This window comes from Thunnus thynnus, chromosome 21 (assembly GCF_963924715.1).
Source record: "Thunnus thynnus chromosome 21, fThuThy2.1, whole genome shotgun sequence".
Classification (NCBI taxonomy): Eukaryota; Metazoa; Chordata; class Actinopteri; order Scombriformes; family Scombridae; genus Thunnus; species Thunnus thynnus.
In genome coordinates, this window is record NC_089537.1 from 8943192 (window position 1) to 8964295 (window position 21104).

The 21104-nt window shown below is 34.5% G+C and overlaps 1 protein-coding gene and 1 long non-coding RNA gene across 2 annotated transcripts in view; one reads left to right on the forward strand and one right to left on the reverse strand.

Moving 5' to 3' along the window:
- Window positions 1-11229: 11229 nt before the first annotated feature.
- The window catches only part of kif9 (kinesin family member 9), a 51802-nt gene continuing 41927 nt past the window's right edge, over window positions 11230-21104 (forward strand). The window contains exons 1-2 of the mRNA XM_067577523.1: window positions 11230-11485; window positions 12629-12660. Of these exons, the coding sequence (XP_067433624.1) occupies window positions 11479-11485; window positions 12629-12660 (39 nt within the window). The 5' untranslated portion in view covers window positions 11230-11478. The remainder of the gene's footprint in view (window positions 11486-12628; window positions 12661-21104) is intronic.
- On the reverse strand, window positions 19594-20446 carry LOC137173235 (uncharacterized). The gene is made up of 4 exons (XR_010925139.1): window positions 20397-20446; window positions 20179-20214; window positions 19908-19982; window positions 19594-19756 (listed from the first exon to the last, which is right to left on the reverse strand). It is a non-coding gene; the product is annotated as an uncharacterized lncRNA (long non-coding RNA).

Here is a 21104-nt window from a genome sequence, read left to right on the forward strand (position 1 = left end):
GGTAGAAAAATAACATTTTCAGGGGGTTTAAATTGACATTAAACCAAGGAAATTGACAAAATGAAAGAAACTTCTCACACAATAGTTTTCATTAAATGTGTATTTGAAAGAGACAGTAAGACCAATAGAATGATTGATTAAACAGCCACTTTGGCCTCCATTAGGGTTTAAAATGTGTTGTCATCGACTGAGTTTAACCCCTCCTCTGTGTCTTCTTTCATTTTTCTGTCTCCTGAAATAAGATAAACAACATTTACAGAATACAGGTTAAAAATTAAAAGAAAATACTTGTAATTGCCACACACTCTCTTGCTATTTCTTATTACTGAATAATACTACTGAGAGTATTAGCAACATTGCTCAATTTCTAAGGTTTTTATTCTGAATAAATGCTACTTGTAACATCATATAAACATTAATTGCAGCAAGTGCTGAATAGTTTCTTACCTTGGTCTCATTCTTGACAGTTTGGTTATGTAGAAAATCAGTCCCATTACCTGTCTGAAGGAAAAAATTAAATGAATTCAGGATCTCACTGTATAATTTTGATGTACTGTAAGTATTCTGAAAAATATATCTGAAATTCATTCCTCCAAAATATATTATTCTGCTATGTTGACACATCTACACGTTACCTGAAGTTTTATAAACTACCATATTAAATATGTTTTGTGCAGCTACAATTATGGAAACTCATGGGTGGTGCTAAAAACCTCAATTTACTCTAATAGAAAAGGCATTCAGTAGATGGTGAATGCTAGGAGACTGTTTTAAGTTTAATTTACAAAATAAACATGCAGATGACAAAAAGCACTGTTTATAATGTTCTATTCTATAGAGGGATACATAGTGTCCCTTAAAATGTTCAATTAGTGGCTCACATTTACTTCAATCGCAAAAATATCCAGGGCCAGACCTTTATTTGAAGAATAACATCCTATTAACATTAATTGCAGCGAGTGCTGAATAGTTTCTTACCGTGGTCACATTGCTGTCAGGTGCAAAACCATGCTCATTTTCCATAGGGCTCCAGTGACCTATCTGAAGGAAAAAATGAAAAATAATCCAGGAACTCTCTGTATAATTTTGATGTATTGTAAGCATGCTGAAAAATATATGTGAAATTCATTCCTCCAAAATATATTATTCTGCTATGTTGACACATCTACAAGTTACTTGAGGTTGTATAAACTACTAGTTAACATCCACTAATTTTCAGAAGGCCTGTCAGTGATCTCTTGAACTGCATGGGCCTGTCTTGGAAAATAATAAAATTTCTTTCTCCTGCTCCCACTTTTACACATCATTTTTACGTTATGTTTCTCTTCTTACAATTTTTACAGGTGGCGTCGTGGTTTGTGGAACTCCTTCGGACCACTGGAAGGAAAATGCATAACACTTGAATTAAATGAAAGACAATAACATATCCTTTTTGACATTTTATTTACCTTGGTCCTGCAAGCTCATTGACATTTGATTTTCAAACAAAGCAGCAAAATAATCAATCAATCAAGAAATTGCAGCCATATGATACATGCTCCTATTTATTGACTGATTCTTGCAAAAAAGTACTTCCAAGCTCTGTGAAACATGTTTAACACTTTTTCGTTGAACAGCCATAATTACAAAATATAGAGTATAGTAATTAGCACCTGAAGGACTAATATAGGATTGCTTTGTATCAGTTCCAGCTGGTTACGCAAAACAATTTGCAGAAATTAAAGTCATTGCAAAGTAGCAGTAATTTATTTAGCAAGTTAAAGCCAGTGTTATGCATAACTCATAAAACTTATAAAGTAATAAAAGACGCTATTATTTTTATTTAAGTTATTTCCTTGTCAGAATCATCAGTAAATCTATCACAGTGGCTTACCGAGGCTGCGAAAATAAGTCCCACCAAACAGAGTAGAGTAAGGCCTCTCATCCTGAACAAAAATTAGCTTTGTATCTGCTCATAGACCGTCTTTATAGTGTCCATGTAGGTGGAGGCGGGCAAAGTTCTGCACTGCAAAGGTGTTTTGTGCTTCACTTCTAGTCTAGTTCAAAGTCCAACTTGGTACATTTGTTGGCAAAATATAAAATTGCGCACTCACACAAAGTCTACATACTGTTCTCATTTTCAAGCATCGCTGTTCGAACATGTTAAAAGAATAAAACAAAAAAAAAAAGAAGCGACAAAATAAAATATATAAGTAAGAAAACAAAACAAACAAACAAAATCACAAAATTACAAACCAAACATTCAAACAACACAAGAACAAATACAAATATGTCAGGTTTGAATCAAACAAAATGTCACAAGTCCATACCATATACTTTCAATATATTATTTATAATCATTTAGATTTAATTAGTCTTCCAAACATTTTCATTTTTTCACTACAGTTCTTCCATACATGAACTCCTTTGATTGTGACACAATGCTATTTTGCATTTGTCCTTACTAAATGCTTTTTGAACACACAAGTTCCTCTCAGGTCATGTTTACATACTCTCATTTGAAACAACCCTTGGATACTGTTAGGTAATTGTTGATTTTTTTACTCTGTACATGATTTGGGCAGTTTTGAAGTCAACCAGATCTTTCAATTTTAGTGCTTTTGGGTTTGTTGGTTCTCATTGTTTACGATTCTTATATTCTTGTGGCTCTTTTTTGAAGTATGAAGATTGGATTAGTGTTTGTTTTACATGTATTCCCTCACACTTCCACACAGTAAGTTATATATGGGAGTATAAAGGAACAGTATAAGGTGTATAATGAAGCTTGATTTAAAAGATCGTCGGCTTTATAAAGTATTGCAATGGATTTTGATATTTTAACTTTGATATAATTTATATGTGACTTCCAACATAATTTATTATCTATTATCACTCCAAGAAATGTAATTTCAGACACTCTTTTGATTTCTACATCATTTATCATGAGTTTCTTATTTGAGCTATTTGAACAATTACCAAAGATTATGAATTTCGTTTTACTTAAATTCAGTGTTAGTTTATTTGCATCAAACCAACTCTCTTGCTTTTTCAATTCCTTTTCCACTGTATCCAAAAGTTGTTTCAAGTTCCCCCCACAACAAAGAAAATTTGTATAGTCTGCAAATAGAATAGTTTTCAATGTTTTGGACACTTCACATGTATTATTTATGTACAACATAAACAACAAACATCCCAACACTGAGCCCTGGGGAACCCCACAAGTAACATTCAGTAATCGAGATTTGAAATTTTGTATCTGAATGTATTGATATCTATTCTCTAGTTAGCTGGTTAGTCAGGAGAGTACTATCCCTCTAATTCCATATCTTTGTAATCTTTTTAATAATAAGTCATGGTCTACTGTGTCAAATGCTTTTTGAGATCCAGAGATACCCCACCTGCATATTCTTTATTTTCTATTGCCATTGTTATTTCATCTACAAATTCCGTAATTCTGTGCAAACGAAGTTGTCTATTAGCTCTAAATCCATATTGCTGTTCATATGTACATTATGTTTTTTGATGAAGTCATCTAGTCTTGTATAGAATATTTTTTCCAGTATTTTTGAGAATTGTGGAGGCAAGGAAAAAGGTCTGTAGTTTTAGAGTACATGTTTGTCTCCAGCCTTATACATTGGTATGACTATATCTGTTTTCATTTTTCATGGAAATACACCAGTTTGTAGAAACTAGTTACAGATATAAGTCAGGTTTTGCTGTACATTCAATATTTTTAACTGTGAACATGTCAATTCAATTCCAGTCTGTGGACTTCTTACTCTTGAGATTTTTAACAGTGTCACTAATTTCTTTTTCATTTGTGCCCCTTATAAACATAGATTCTTTAACATATATATCTTTACACTAAAAGAGTAATAAAAAATTAAAACCGTAATCCATAGCAACATTGAAGCTTGTTTTCTAACTTCAACCATTAATTTGCTAACTGGAACAAAGAGCCCTCCTGAGATCTTCAGTGACGCGCAGTTCCTCTCTCTACTGGCCACCGCCAAGCATGTGGAGACACACAAGTATGTATAGTATTAGTGAGAGTAGTTTATATTTCTTGATATTTATTAGGAGGTTATGGTATCGTTGTAGTTTGACTGAAGTGTTGAATCTGTGTTTTAAGGACAGAGAAATGGAGGAGACCTTTGAAGTTGTGAAACACAGGAACCGTGGTCATCTGAAGAGAACTTTGCTTGTTGTCTCACGGGCTGTTGCCTGCCTCTGGATCTCACCACTCTGTGAAAAAAAGATACAAAAGAAAAAAATCCTTCTGTTCGAGAATGTAGTGCTGTTGTAGTTTGCCTGATAATTACAACTACTAACTGTCTTTCATATCCACTGTTTGATTTTGCTGCCCTTACTTTATTTTGGTGTCTTTAGACATCCGCAAATTAAAGCTCACTTCTAATCCAGAAACAGTTAGTGGTAACTGAAACAAATGCTTTACTGTGGTTTGACACCAGATGTCACAGATGTTACCGTATCAAGAAAATAATGATGGAAAACCACTTTAATGCATATTTGTTCAGGTCCTTCGCCCATATTGAGTGAAGTGGTACATTTCAACCCCAGTTTTTAAGACTTTTTTTTTATCAAGGCTTTTCCTTATAGGTAAACCTACCATCTCAGCCATCATTGAAGTTGTGTAGAACAAGTAGCTTGTGCATAACTCTGGTCCCAGAGAGTTACAGCGATTACTCGTCTGTAAATACAAACTGTCACCAAACCAACAGAGCACTATCCACTTACAAAACAGCAGTATGCCCAGGAAAAATCTAATCAAATGGGGTTTTTACAAGCATAGTTATGTTTAGAAAGGTGAAGAAGAACTGGATTTATGTTCTATGTTTCTGTCCTTTCCATAAAAGATGTCTGGGAGCGTTGATCCCTGCTGGGACACTTTGGGTGGACGTAGATAATATTTGTAATGAAAAGAGAAGAGCCTAACACAAAAAATAAAGTGATCCTTGTGAAAGATGTCTGGTCTGAATCTTTGAAAGTGGGTATTTCTACACAGTGTCTGTTTCCAGAGAAAGTATGATCATCCATTTGTGGTTAAAGACTTGTGTTAACCTGCTATCCCTCCCATAAATACCATCTCTTCTTTAATTTGTTTAGTATCTGAGTTTGTTGGTAGGTGTCAATTTTGTCAAATGGTAGAAAAATAACATTTTCAGGGGGTTTAAATTGACATTAAACCAAGGAAATTGACAAAATGAAAGAAACTTCTCACACAATAGTTTTCATTAAATGTGTATTTGAAAGAGACAGTAAGACCAATAGAATGATTGATTAAACAGCCACTTTGGCCCCCATTAGGGTTTAAAATGTGTTGTCATCGACTGAGTTTAACCCCTCCTCTGTGTCTTCTTTCATTTTTCTGTCTCCTGAAATAAGATAAACAACATTTACAGAATACAGGTTAAAAATTAAAAGAAAATACTTGTAATTGCCACACACTCTCTTGCTATTTCTTATTACTGAATAATACTACTGAGAGTATTAGCAACATTGCTCAATTTCTAAGGTTTTTATTCTGAATAAATGCTACTTGTAACATCATATAAACATTAATTGCAGCAAGTGCTGAATAGTTTCTTACCTTGGTCTCATTCTTGACAGTTTGGTTATGTAGAAAATCAGTCCCATTACCTGTCTGAAGAAAAAAATTAAATGAATTCAGGATCTCACTGTATAATTTTGATGTACTGTTAAGTATTCTGAAAAATATATCTGAAATTCATTCCTCCAAAATATATTATTCTGCTATGTTGACACATCTACACGTTACCTGAAGTTGTATAAACTACCATATTAAATATGTTTTGTGCAGCTACAATTATGGAAACTCATGGGTGGTGCTAAAAACCTCAATTTAATCTAATAGAAAAGGCATTCAGTAGATGGTGAATGCTAGGAGACTGTGTTTTAAGTTTAATTTACAAAATAAACATGTGCAAATAACAAAAAAGCATCGTTTATAATGTTCTATTCTATAGAGGAGTACATAGTGTCCCTTAAAATGTTCAATTAGTGGCTCACATTTACTTCAATTGCAGAAATATCCAGGGCCAGACCTTTATTTGAAGAATAACATCCTCTTAACATTAATTGCAGCGAGTGCTGAATAGTTTCTTACCGTGGTCACATTGCTGTCAGGTGCAAAACCATGCTCATTTTCCATAGGGTTCCAGTGACCTATCTGAAGGAAAAAATTAAAATTAATCCAGGAACTCTCTGTATAATTTTGATGTACTGTAAGCATGCTGAAAAATATATGTGAAACTCATTCCTCCAAAATATATTATTCTGCTATGTTGACACATCTACACGTTACCTGAAGTTTTATAAACTACCATATTGAATATGTTTTGTGCAGCTACAATTATAGAAACTCATGGGTGGTGTTGGAAACCTCCATTTACTCTAATAGAAGAGGCATTCAGTAGATGGTGAATGCTTAGAGACTGTGTTTTAAGTTTAATTTACAAAATAATCGTGCAAATAACAGAAAAGCACTGTGTATAATGTTCTTTTCTATAGAGGAGTACATAGTGTCCCTTAAAATGTTCAATTAGTGGCTCACATTTACTTCAATTGCAGAAATATCCAGGGCCAGACCTTTATTTGAAGCAGGCTTATATTTCAGAGACAGGCTCAAATTTTTTGCTTGTAATTCTTGTTGTAATTTTTGCAGTTGCTAATTTCACTTCTTCTGCCCTGGTGTCATTTTCCCACAGTATTGCACAAGTTATAACATGTTTTGAAGCTCACGCTGTATCAGCGTTATGCTAATTTTTATGTCATTTTTATAGCATGGTCTTCTAGTCTGTGCTGTAACTACGACTAGTTAACATCCACTAATTTTCAGAAGGCCTGTCAGTGATCTCTTGAACTGCATGGGACTGTCTTGGAAAATAATAAAATCTCTTTCTCCTGCTCCCACTTTTAACACATCATTTTTACCTGTTGTCTCTTCTGTCGTTCACGTGGCATCTTGTCTCGTGGTACTGTCACTCCTTCTGACCACTGGAAGGGAAATGCATAACACTTAAATTAATTAGGCTAAATGAAAGACAATAACATATCCTTTTTGACATTTTATTTACCTTGGTCCTGCAAGCTCATTGACATTTGATTTTCAAACAAAGCAGCAAAATAATCGATCAATCAAGAAATTGCAGCCATATGATACATGCTCCTGTTTATTGACTGATTCTTGCAAAAAAGTACTTCCAAGCTCTGTGAAACATGTTTAACACTTTTTCGTTGAACAGCCATAATTACAAAATATAGAGTATAGTAATTAACACCTGAAGGACTAATATAGGATTGCTTTGTATCAGTTCCAGCTGGTTACGCAAAACAATTTGCAGAAATTAAAGTCATTGCAAAGTAGCAGTAATTTATTTAGCAGGTTAAAGCCAGTGTTATGCACAACGCATAAAACTTATACAGCAATAAAAGACGTTATTATTTTTATTTAAGTTATTTCCTTGTCAGAATCATCAATAAATCTATCACAGTGGCTTACCAAGGCTGTGAAAATAAGTCCCACCAAACAGAGTAGAGTAAGGCTTCTCATCCTGAACAAAAATTAGCTTTGTATCTGCTCATACACCGTCTTTATAGTGTCCATGTAGGTGGAGGTGGGCAAAGTTCTGCACTGCAAAGGTGTTTTGTGCTTCACTTCTAGTCTAATTCAAAGTCCAACTTGGTACATTTGTTGGCAAAATATAAAATTGCGCACTCACACAAAGTCTACATACTGTTCTCATTTTCAAGCATCGCTTTTCGAACATGTTAAAAGAATAAAACAAAAAAAAAAAGAAGCGACAAAATAAAATATATAAGTAAGAAAACAAAACAAACAAACAAAATCATCAGCCAACATAAATATCAAAATCCCAGTAAACAATTTAAAAAATGTATTCCATGTTAGGAAAGGAGTAGGAAGAAGTTTAAAACTTTTCTAGTCCTACCCTTTTTTTTTTTTTTTTGACTTCAACAACTCAACTATCTGTCACCAGTGTCCATAATACTCATCTCAATCAAATCAAAGAAAAACAAAATATTCAAACAAAACAAGAACAAAACAGTCAAAATAATTACAAACCAAACATTCAAACAACACAAGAACAAATACAAATATGTCAGGTTGGAATCAAACAAAATGTCACAAGTCCATCCCATATACTTTCAATATATTATTTATAATCATTTAGATTTAATTAGTCTTCCAAACATTTTCATTTTTTCACTACAGTTCTTCCATACATGAACTCCTTTGATTGTGACACAATGCTATTTTGCATTTGTCCTTACTAAATGCTTTTTGAACACACAAGTTCCTCTCAGGTCATGTTTACATACTCTCATTTGAAACAACCCTTGGATACTGTTGGGTAATTGTTGATTTTTTTACTCTGTACATGATTTGGGCAGTTTTGAAGTCAACCAGATCTTTCAATTTTAGTGCTTTTGGGTTTGTTGGTTCTCATTGTTTACGATTCTTATATTCTTGTGGCTCTTTTTTGAAGTATGAAGATTGGATTAGTGTTTGTTTTACATGTATTCCCTCACACTTCCACACAGTAAGTTATATATGGGAGTATAAAGGAACAGTATAAGGTGTATAATGAAGCTTGATTTAAAAGATCGTCGGCTTTATAAAGTACTGCAATGGATTTTGATATTTTAACTTTAATATAATTTATATGTGACTTCAAACATAATTTATTATCATGATTTATTATCACTCCAAGAAATGTAATTTCAGACACTCTTTTGATTTCTACATCATTTATCATGAGTTTCTTATTTGAGCTATTTGAATGATTACCAAAGATTATGAATATCATTTCACTTAAATTCAGTGTTAGTTTATTTGCATCAAACCAACTCTCTTGCTTTTTCAATTCCTTTTCCACTGTATCCAAAAGTTGTTTCAAGTTCCCCCCACAACAAAGAAAATTTGTATAGTCTGCAAATAGAATAGTTTTCAATATTTTGGACACTTCACATGTATTATTTATGCATACTTTTATTTTCTATTGCCATTGTTATTTCTTCTACAAATTCTGTAATTCTGTGAAAACGAAGTTGTCTATTAGCTCTAAATCCATATTGCTGTTCATATGTACATTATGTTTTGTGATGAAGTCATCTAGCCTGTATAGAATATTTTTTCCAGTATTTCTGAGAATTGTGGAGGCAAGGAAAAAGGTCTGTAGTTTTAGAGTACATGTTTGTCTCCAGCCTTATATATTGGTATGACTTTAGCTGTTTTCATTTTTCTTGGAAATACACCAGTTTGTAGAAACTGGTTACAGATATAAGTCAGGTTTTGCTGTACATTCAATATTTTTAACTGTGAACATGTCAATTCAATTCCAGTCTGCGGACTTCTTACTCTTGAGATTTTTAACAGTGTCACTAATTTCTTTTTCATCTGTGCCCCTTATAAACATAGATTCTTTAACATATATATCTTTACACTAAAAGAGTAATAAAAAATATTAAAACATTTTTAACCGTAATCCATAGCAACACTGAAGCTTGTTTCCTAACTTAAACCATTAATTTGCCAACTGAAACAAATGTTTAATTGTGGTTTTACACCAGATGGATTTCTTTATAGGGAGCCATACTGTCTCAGCCTTCATTGCGGTTGTGTAGAACAGGTAGCTTTTCATGACTTTGGTTCCACAGAGTTACAGTGACTGGATTTATGCGTCCTTTTCATAAAAGATCTTAGGGAGCTTTGATCCCTGCTGGTTTAAGTCTGTTTTCAGAAGAGGCCATTTTAGTCTTTATTCATTAGATTTAAATGTAAAGGGCCTGGTTAATGAAGTCTTGGCCTTCTGTAGGACTGGGCAATGCAATGATGTACAATGATATTATAAAGAGTCAACAGAGATTTTGCCATATACTGTTTATGATGAAACAGTTTGAAACTGTTTATGAAAGCTATCCTTTATAATATCTTGTTATATATCTTCCTGTATAAGGCAGTTTTGGGCAATGTGGTGAAACATTGAACAGTATCACAACTGTTTTATGGCAAAATTGTATCACCGTAGGTGCCGCCAAAGAGAACAAAACAGATCTTCAAGATTGTTACTTGAAGGAAATTTGAAGAGCTGTCACACAACACACGAGCTCTTAACCCTTCATACTGCTTAGTTGAATAATCCTGAAGGTCAGCTATAGCGCGACAGATCCTCTCTGCCACCTCAGAATTTTCACTGGGTTCTGTCTGGAGGCGCCAGTGCAACTCAGAATTGTGTTTACTTCCACTTGACTGTCTCTGGTTGTTTGCAGTGACGAGAAAGAGGAAGAGGAGTATGAGAAGGAAGAGGTTGGTGAGGATGGAGAGATCATTCTGGTCAGTGGAGACAAAGTGTCAGGGCCCTGGAACAAGTCTGGAGCTCCTTCTCTTCCTGCCGCTGCACCTGTTGATGAGTAAACCAACTTTACCCTAACCCTTTACTCTAACCCTTATTTCGCAAATATTTTTCCAACAAACTCATGGGTGGTGCTGAAAACCTCCATTTACTCTAATAGAAGAAGCATTCAGTAGATGGTGAATGCTAAGAGACTGTGTTTTAAGTTTAATTTGCAAAATAAACGTTGAAAAAGCACTGTTTATAATGTTCTTTTCTATAGAGGGGAACATAGTGTCCCTTAAAATGTTCAATTAGTGGCTCACATTTACTTCAATTGCAGAAATATCAAGGGCCAGACCTTTATTTGAAGCAGGCTCATATTTCAGAGACAGGCTCTATTCCAAATTTTCCTTGTTTTCCTAAGTGGGTTTTATTATATTTTAGAAAGAATTCTCCCTTTTCCTGTTCATCTGCAACTGTAACAAGGTGAGTGAGGTCTCAATAACTAAATAGACTAACTTAAACGGAAATAATAAACGGAATAACTCGAATCCAATAGAGACTAGAGGGTGCATGATTGTCCATGAAATGTCCATGAAAGATTAAAATATATATTTTTCAGGAGAATCCATGGCTATTATTGCTGTTTGAGGTTAACATAAACTCAAAGCTTCCCCTGTGTTTACCTATCTTGATAAATTCAAGTTAATGTAAATAAAATCTAAATCTAAATGCATCAGTTTACTACTATTTTAGTCCAACGTCATCCTGCTATTACTCTCGCTGACCACAAGGTGTCACTGCTGTGCACACAGTGTAATAATGAGCATCTATATTAAAGCTTGTTCTGGCCGTTAAAGAGATTTAAAATGGCGGGCGAACCAAAACGAAGTTGGTGCGAAATGGCTCTACATTCATTGTGAAGTAAAGACAAAAGTGAAGATACAGACAACTACAACAATAACACTATGGAGGACGGTGATAGCACAACTTTTTCAGAACAACAGCGAGGTAGTGGGGGAAAGTTGCACTATGACCAATCCTGGGGCTGATATTGATGCCAACTAGTGGTCATAACTGCCTCTAAAGACTACACTCACCTATGCCAGGTATGTTTAATAGCATACAGCACCCTTGCCATGCCATTTCCAAGTTGGACACGGGGCCTTAAAAGACCATATTGCTGTGTTTGCTCGCTGTACCCCCTAAACTAGCTTCAAATCTAACAATGCTAAAGTTAGCTTCCAATTCGTGGTTATGGAAAAAACTGAGGGAAACAAAAATAATGATATTTAGAAGCTGAATCTCTATTTTTTTTCAACACTTACACTTGTGAAAAAGATATAGGGATCGTAGCAAAAGCCTTAAACCCACTTTCAGATTTGTGAAACCTTTATTTTGCTCATGAATGAAAATAGGGTATACATTTTAAAGTTTTTCTATATTCTTGTTGTACCCATTTCAGCCATATTGGTTTCTATTTGGTATGAGATCAATAAGAGGCTATGGCGAAACTTGCTATGGTGTAATTCTTCACAATAAACATTAAAGTCTATGTTAAATTTGCCAAGCAAGCACACTTTTATGTAGCTATGTAGTTATGTGGTGCTTTTCCTGACAAGTTATACAGTGTTTTACAGAAAAAAGAATTACATGATTCAAGCAAGTTTCTACAGTCTGTTATCTACACTGTATGCTTACTAGGTACACCTAGCAAAAACTACTGCAGTCTGATCTAAAAGCAATAAATGCAATAAATCCTACCTTCATGTAAGTTATATGGTTCAAGTTTTGTTGAAACTGTTTTAGAGAGGTGTTGATTCAGCTTTATGGTAATTTTCAGAGACTATAATTTGTGTTGCTTTTGAATTAAAGAGCATTATACCAAGATGTGTTCCCAATATTTTGTCTACCCCATTTACAGACTGCAACATTTTTGTTAGGCTTGCTATAATTTTTGCAGTTGCTAATTTCACCTCTTCTGCCCTGGTGTCATTTTCCCACAGTATTGCACAAGTTATAGCATGTTTTGGAGCTCACACTGTATCAGCATTATGCTAATTTTTATGTCATTTTTATTGCATGGTCTTCTAGTCTGTGCTGTAACTACGACTAGTTAACATCCACTAATTTTCAGGCCTGTCAGTGATCTCTTGAACTGCATGGGCCTGTCTTGGAAAATAATAAAATCACTTTCTCCTGCTTCCACTTTTAACACATCATTTTTACCTTGGGTTTCTCCTGTCTTTTAGGTTGCTCCATGCCTCCTTCTGACCACTGGAAGGTAAATGCATAACACTTGAATTAAATGAAAGACAATAACATTGGGCTTTTTCCCAGTATCGTTTTTGACCCTAGTCCTGCGAGGTCATTGACATTTGATTTCAAACAAAGCAGCAAAATAATCACTCAATCAAGAAATTGCAGCCATATGATACATGCTCCTGTTTATTCATTGATTATTGCAAAAAAGTACTTCCAAGCCCTGTGAAACATATGTTTAACACTTACAATTTAGTTGAACAGCCTTAATTATAAAATATAGAGTATAGTAATTAGCACCTGAAGGACTAATGTAGGATTGCTTTGTATCAGTTCCAGCTGGTTACGCAAAACAATTTGCAAAAATTAAAGTCATTGCAAAGTAACAGTAATTTATTTAGCAGGTTAAAGCCAGTGTTATGCATAACGCATAAAACTTATAGAGCAATAAAAGACGTTATTATTTTTATTAAGTTATTTCCTTGTCAGAATCATCAGTAAATCTATCACAGTGGCTTACCAAGGCTGCGAAAATAAGCCCCACCAAACAGAGTAGAGTAAGGCCTCTCATCCTGAACAAAAATTAGCTTTGTATCTGCTCATATACCGTCTTTATAGTGTCCATGTAGGTGGAGGTGGGCAAAGTTCTGCACTGCAAAGGTGTTTTGTGCTTCACTTCTAGTCTAGTTCAAAGTCCAACATATATATCTTTACACTAAAAGAGTAATAAAAAAAAACATTAATTTGCTAGCTGGAACAAATGTTTAATTGTGGTTTTACACCAGATGGATTTCTTTATAGGGAGCCATACTGTCTCAGCCTTCATTGCAGTTGTGTAGAACAGGTAGCTTTTCATGACTTTGGTTCCACAGAGTTACAGTGACTGGATTTATGCGTCCTTTTCATAAAAGATCTTAGGGAGCTTTGATCCCTGCTGCTTTAAGTCTGTTTTCAGAAGAGGCCATTTTGGTCTTTATTCATTAGATTTAAATGTAAAGGGCCTGGTTAATGAAGTCTTGGCCTTTTGTAGGACTGGGCAATGCAATGATGTACAATGATATAAAGAGTCAACAGAGATTTTGCCATATAATGTTTATGACAAAACAGTTTAAAACTGTTTATGAAAGCTATCCTTTAAAATATCTCGTAATATATCTTCTTGTATAAGGCAGTTTTGGGCAATGTGGTGAAACATTGAACAGTATCACAACTGTTTTATGGCAAAATTGTACCTTGATCAGTAAGGTATTTCATTTATTTGTTGCCTAATTCTTTCCAAAAACAGTTTGCCAACCGAGTTTTTCAGAAGATTTATTTACTATACCACAATAGATATCAATATCAGTGTGACATTATATATGCTGTTCAAGGATAGATGACTGTATTATTGCTCACTTCTAGCTATAATATCAACTGAAGACCTGTTACCCTGCTGTCACTTTAGTATCAGTCAATTTTATCAAATGGTGGATAAACTGTATTGTAAAATATTTCATCTCAGCCAAAAAAAAATGACTTTAAACAATTCAAATTAATACAATGTTTATTTAAAAGAAGCAGAAGCAGGACGATTAAATCGCCTGGTTGGTCTTCATCCTGATGATGTTGGCCTCATTACATTTGCATTGTGTAGTCATCTGTTGAGTCAAACCCCTCCGCTGTGTCTTCTTTGTTCTTTTTGTTATTCACTGGAAAAGATTACATTTAAAAAAGCTAAATTAAATATATGTAATAATTGCGAAACACATTCTTGCTTTCTTGAAAGACACAAACACAGACAACTGTGTACAGTACAGCTGTACAGTATCATAAGTATTAATTGTGGTGTGAGTTCAGGACCTGTGTGTCCACTCCAGTAGCAGGTGTTGGTTGGAACCCGCTATCATTGTCAAGGAGATGCCAGAAACCAAGGGCCTGAAGGGGGGGGGAATCAGGAATTTAATAGCTCAATATAAACAGGTCGATAACTTAATCTGGAATTCATTCCTAAACATGAGACTTGTCTCTGAGTTTTTGTCTAAGTCATGCTATGTTGTTATATTACATTTCTCCCAACCCCCAACAAGAAAACTTGCACATATTGTAAATATTTAAATGAAAGGTAAGTCTACCTACCTCTGGTTTCTTAGTACTTTTAGACGGCATTGTGCTCTCTGGTGCCTGAAAAAAGCAATACACTTCAATTAAAAAAAACAAAAACAAACCCTAATCCAATGACATAACCATGGGTGTTTGCTGTTTCCTACAAGGTTGTTGACTTTGGACCTCAAACTAAGCAGCAAAATAACCCAAAAGTTAATCTGTTTCATAGAAATAGCAGCAGAATGATACAGTACATGCTGTAGGCCACCACTCCAAATACTTAGAAATGGAAGAAAAAAAAAACCCAAAACATAAGAAATGTAAATTTAGTCCTCTGTTTGAAAATGACTAAAAAGTGTCAGGACATCAAAAAGTCTTACAGACAGGGTCAAAACATTGACTGAAAGAACCAAAATATCCTGCATATTTTGGATCACAAGTATTTATATATTTAGGTTTTGGTCTGTAGGCTTTCATCAATTTTTGGTTCTTTCACAGTCTTTTGTTTAAAAAGTCCACTAAATGCAGTACAGTAAATGAGGTGCTGATGAAGCCTGTCTTTTGTCTAATCACGTCTCTGTAGGTGACACACACAAATTGTAAAAATATAGAACATTGCTAACTAATGTCAGGTTGATAGAACCAGAATACATTATTTTGCAGTAAAATGATTAAGTATGAAGTAGTTTCAGTGTGATAGCCCAGGAATAATTTACTAAAAAAGGCATGACAACCACAGAGGAAAAGCTGCAGAATAATGTTAAACTGGTTAATAGAAATAGAAATAACCCCATACATTTTGCATCATACAAATAAAATGTATTTTAACTCTTGGTTTAAGTCAGTTGTATCAAAATGAAAATTTAAATTGGAAGCCTGCAAAGTGACATTCAGTTAACCTTCAAGCCATTGCAAATATATTGAAGAACTTTATTTAGAAGATTAGAACATAAGCCATTTTGAAGAAAGAGGACACTGCACTGTTGGATAAAGTAAATTTATAGAAAACCAAGTTTTTTATGTAGCACCAAATCACAACTCTCTCAGGGCACTTTTCACATAGAGCAGGTCTAGACTGTACTCTTTATGTTTTTAAACATGGAAGATAATTTAGCCCTCACTTAACCTCTTTGTTTGATTTGGAGAGCAAGTTTCATCAGAACACATCAAATTGTCCAAAACAGGTGACACCGTTATCAAGAACATATAACACTTTCCATACTTCCAAAAACCTCTTTTAAAATAATGAATTTACTTTCTCCCACAAAGTTTTCTTACCTGTGTTGTGGTGTTTAGTGTGTCTGTTGAGTTAAACCCCTTCTCATTTTCCATTGGTGTTGTAACCCCAGGACGCCTCAGCAAATCCTTTTTCTAAAGTGACATTGACATTGGATTTCAAATGTGTATTAATCATCTGATCCTGATATTTTTAAGCAAATATCTGTGAGTTTAAAAACTGACTGTCTAACATTTCTTGCCCTGTTGGACAAAATAAATTTTTTTGAAAAACCCTATAATCAGTTCAAACTTCCCCTACCACAGGCTCTATGCCAGACCCAGCCAGACATAGAAAATGCACAATATATCCAGATCCTGTAAACATCACAAGATAAATGTATAATGAAGCCATGCATTTCTTAGGTCTACAGAGAAAGCTGAAAAAAGTGCCATTCATCTCTTTCAAATCTCTAGACTGCAGCATAAAACACCTAGTGTTTTACAGAAAAAAGAAAAGGAGAAAGATGTAGATAAAAGACAGAGAAAAAAACAGGATTAAGTGTACAACTCACAAAATACATGGTATAAGAGAGAGAGAGCCAAAGAAAACATGGGATTTAAAATGCTTTTTGAAGATGTGTATTAATTTTGCTTCTCCACAGTAGAAGAGCAACGACAGCAAAAGCTCGTTCACCAATTTGTTTTCAGCCTTGACCTCTAGGAACAGCCAGGAGTTCCTGCATTACGCTATAGTTATTTTATAATGCTGTTGAAGCACGGATTGATTTAAAAAGTCTTTACTGCATGACCTCATAACAATAAAGTAACTTTGACACAACAGTAATGCAGAGCTGTGATGGATTACATGATTCAAGCAAGTTTCTTGAGTCTGTTATCTACACTGTATGTTTATTAGGTATACCTTGCCAAAACTACTGCAGTCTGATCTAAAAGCTGTGCAATAAATCCTACCTTCATGTAAGTTATATGGTTCAAGTTTTGTTGAAACTGTTTTAGAGAGGTGTTGATTCAGCTTTATGGTAATTTTCAGAGACTATAATTTGTGTTGCTTTTGAATTAAAGAGCATTATACCAAGATGTGTTCCCAATATTTTGTCTACCCCATTTACAGACTGCAACATTTTTGTTAGGCTTGCTGTAATTTTTGCAGTTGCTAATTTCACCTCTTCTGCCCTGGTGTCATTTTCCCACAGTATTGCACAAGTTATAGCATGTTTTGGAGCTCACGCTGTATCAGCATTATGCTAATTTTTATGTCATTTTTATTGCATGGTCTTCTAGTCTGTGCTGTAACTACGACTAGTTAACATCCACTAATTTTCAGAAGGCCTGTCAGTGATCGTTTGAATTGCATGGGTCTGTCTCGGAAAATAATAAAATCACTTTCTCCTGCTTCTACTTTTAACACAGCATTTTTACCTCTTCCCTCTTCTGTCTTTCAGGTGGCACCATGCCTCCTTCTGACCACTGGAAGGAAAATGCATAACACTTGAATTAAATGAAAGACAATAACATATCCTTTTTGACATTTTATTTACCTTGGTCCTGCAAGCTCATTGACATTTGATTTTCAAACAAAGCAGCAAAATAATCAATCAATCAAGAAATTGCAGCCATATGATACATGCTCCTGTTTATTGACTGATTCTTGCAAAAAAGTACTTCCAAGCTCTGTGAAACATGTTTAACACTTTTTAGTTGAACAGCCTTAATTATAAAATATAGATTATAGTAATTAGCACCTGAAGGACTAATGTAGGATTGCTTTGTATCAGTTCCAGCTGGTTATGCAAAACAATTTGCAGAAATTAAAGTCATTGCAAAGTAGCAGTAATTTATTTAGCAGGTTAAAGCCAGTGTTATGCACAACGCATAAAACTTATACAGTAATAAAAGACGTTATTATTTTTATTTAAGTTATTTCCTTGTCAGAATCATCAGTAAATCTATAACAGTGGCTTACCAAGGCTGCGAAAATAAGTCCCACCAAACAGAGTAGAGTAAGGCCTCTCATCCTGAACAAAAATTAGCTTTGTATCTGCTCATATACCGGCTTTATAGTGTCCATGTAGGTGGAGGTGGGCAAAGTTCTGCACTGCAAAGGTGTTTTGTGCTTCACTTCTAGTCTAGTTCAAAGTCCAACTTGGTACATTTGTTGGCAAAATATAAAATTGCGCACTCACACAAAGTCTACATACTGTTCTCATTTTCAAGCATCGCTGTTCTCGTATTTCACCACAATTTTTTGGGTTTTATTTCGAACATGTTAAAAGAACAAAACAAAATAAATCTATTGAATATAAATCAAAAGTAAGTCATGGTCTACTGTGTCAAATGCTTTTTGAGATCCAGAAATACCCCTCCTGTATACTCTTTATTTTCTATTGCCATTGTTATTTCCTCTACAAATTCTGTAAGTGCAAATGACATTGTCCTATGAGCTCTAAATCCATATTGCTGTTCATACGATACATTATGTTTTGTGATGAAGTCATCTAGTCTTGTATAGAATATTTTTTCCAGTATTTTTGAGAATTGTGGAGGCAAGGAAAAAGGTCTGTAGTTTTAGAGTACATGTTTGTCTCCAGCCTTATACATTGGTATGACTTTAGCTGTTTTCATTTTTCTTGGAAATACACCAGTTTGTAGAAACTGGTCACAGATATGAGTCAGGTTTTGCTGTACATTCAATATTTTTAACTGTGAACATGTCAATTCAATTCCAGTCTGCGGACTTCTTACTCTTGAGATTTTTAACAATGTCAATAATTTCTTTTTCATCTGTGCCCTTTATAAACATAGATTCTTTCACATATATATCTTTACACTAAAAGAGTAATAAAAAAACATTAATTTGCTAACTGGAACAAATGTTTAATTGTGATTTTACACCAGATGGATTTCTTTATAGGGAGCCATACTGTCTCAGCCTTCATTGCAGTTGTGTAGTACAGGTAGCTTTTCATGACTTTGGTTCCACAGAGTTACAGTGACTGGATTTATGCGTCCTTTTCATAAAAGATCTTAGGGAGCTTTGATCCCTGCTGCTTTAAGTCTGTTTTCAGAAGAGGCCATTTTGGTCTTTATTCATTAGATTTAAATGTAAAGGGCCTGGTTAATGAAGTCTTGGCCTTCTGTAGGACTGGGCAATGCAATGATGTACAATGATATACAGAGTCAAAAGAGATTTCACCATATACTGTTTATGACAAAACAGTTTGAAACTATTTATGAAAGCTATCCCTTAAAATATCTCGTAATATATCTTCTTGTATAAGGCAGTTTTGGGCAATGTGGTGAAACATTGAACAGTATCACAACTGTTTTATGGCAAAATTGTACCTTGATCAGTAAGGTATTTCATTTGTTTGTTGCCTAATTCTTTCCAAAAACAGTTTGCCAACTGAGTTTTTCAGAAGATTTATTTACTATACCACAATAGATATCAATATCAGTGTGACATTATATATGCTGTTCAAGGATAGATGACTGTATTATTGCTCACTTCTAGCTATAATATCAACTGAAGACCTGTTACCCTGCTGTCACTTTAGTATCAGTCAATTTTATCAAATGGTGGATAAACTGTATTGTAAAATATTTCATCTCAGCCCAAAAAAATGACTTTAAACAATTCAAATTAATACAATGTTTATTTAAAAGAAGCAGAAGCAGGACGATTAAATCGCCTGGTTGGTCTTCATCCTGATGACGTTGGCCTCATTACATTTGCATTGTGTAGTCATCTGTTGAGTCAAACCCCTCCGCTGTGTCTTCTTTGTTCTTTTTGTTATTCACTGGAAAAGATTACATTTAAAAAAGCTAAATTAAATATATGTAATAATTGCGAAACACATTCTTGCTTTCTTGAAAGACACAAACACAGACAACTGTGTACAGTACAGCTGTACAGTATCATAAGTATTAATTGTGGTGTGAGTTCAGGACCTGTGTGTCCACTCCAGTAGCAGGTGTTGGTTGGAACCCGCTATCATTGTCAAGGAGATGCCAGAAACCAATGGCCTGAAGGGGGGGGAATCAGGAATTTAATAGCTCAATATAAACAGGTCGATAACTTAATCTGGAATTCATTCCTAAACATGAGACTTGTCTCTGAGTTTTTGTCTAAGTCATGCTATGTTGTTATATTACATTTCTCCCAACCCCCAACAAGAAAACTTGTATTGTGAATATTTAAATGAAAGGTAAGTCTACCTACCTGTGTTTTCTCAGCACTTTTAGACGACATTGTTTTCTGTAGTAAAAAGGTAAAGTTTGACGTAGTTCAGATCTAACAGCCCAATAATGAGATAAAGAATAAGACAGAGAAACTACAAGAGTATAGCAGTTAAAGGTATATCCTGTTCAGCCAGTTCAACATCAGATCAGTAATAAAATCACTTTCTCCTGCTTCTACTTTTAACACAGCATTTTTACCTCTTCCCTCTTCTGTCTTTCAGGTGGCACCATGCCTCCTTCTGACCACTGGAAGGAGAATGCATAACACTTTAATTAAATGAAAGACAATAACATATCCTTTTTGACATTTTATTTACCTTGGTCCTGCAAGCTCATTGACATTTGATTTTCAAACAAAGCAGCAAAATAATCAATCAATCAAGAAATTGCAGCCATATGATACATGCTCCTGTTTATTGACTAATTCTTGCAAAAAAGTACTTCCAAGCTCTGTGAAACATGTTTAACACTTTTTAGTTGAACAGCCATAATTATAAAATATAGAGTATAGTAATTAGCACCTGAAGGACTAATGTAGGATTGCTTTGTATCAGTTCCAGCTGGTTACGCAAAACAATTTGCAGAAATTAAAGTCATTGCAAAGTAGCAGTAATTTATTTAGCAGGTTAAAGCCAGTGTTATGCACAACGCATAAAACTTATACAGTAATAAAAGACGTTATTATTTTTATTTAAGTTATTTCCTTGTCAGAATCATCAGTAAATCTATCACAGTGGCTTACCAAGGCTGCGAAAATAAGTCCCACCAAACAGAGTAGAGTAAGGCCTCTCATCCTGAACAAAAATTAGCTTTGTATCTGCTCATATACCGGCTTTATAGTGTCCATGTAGGTGGAGGTGGGCAAAGTTCTGCACTGCAAAGGTGTTTTGTGCTTCACTTCTAGTC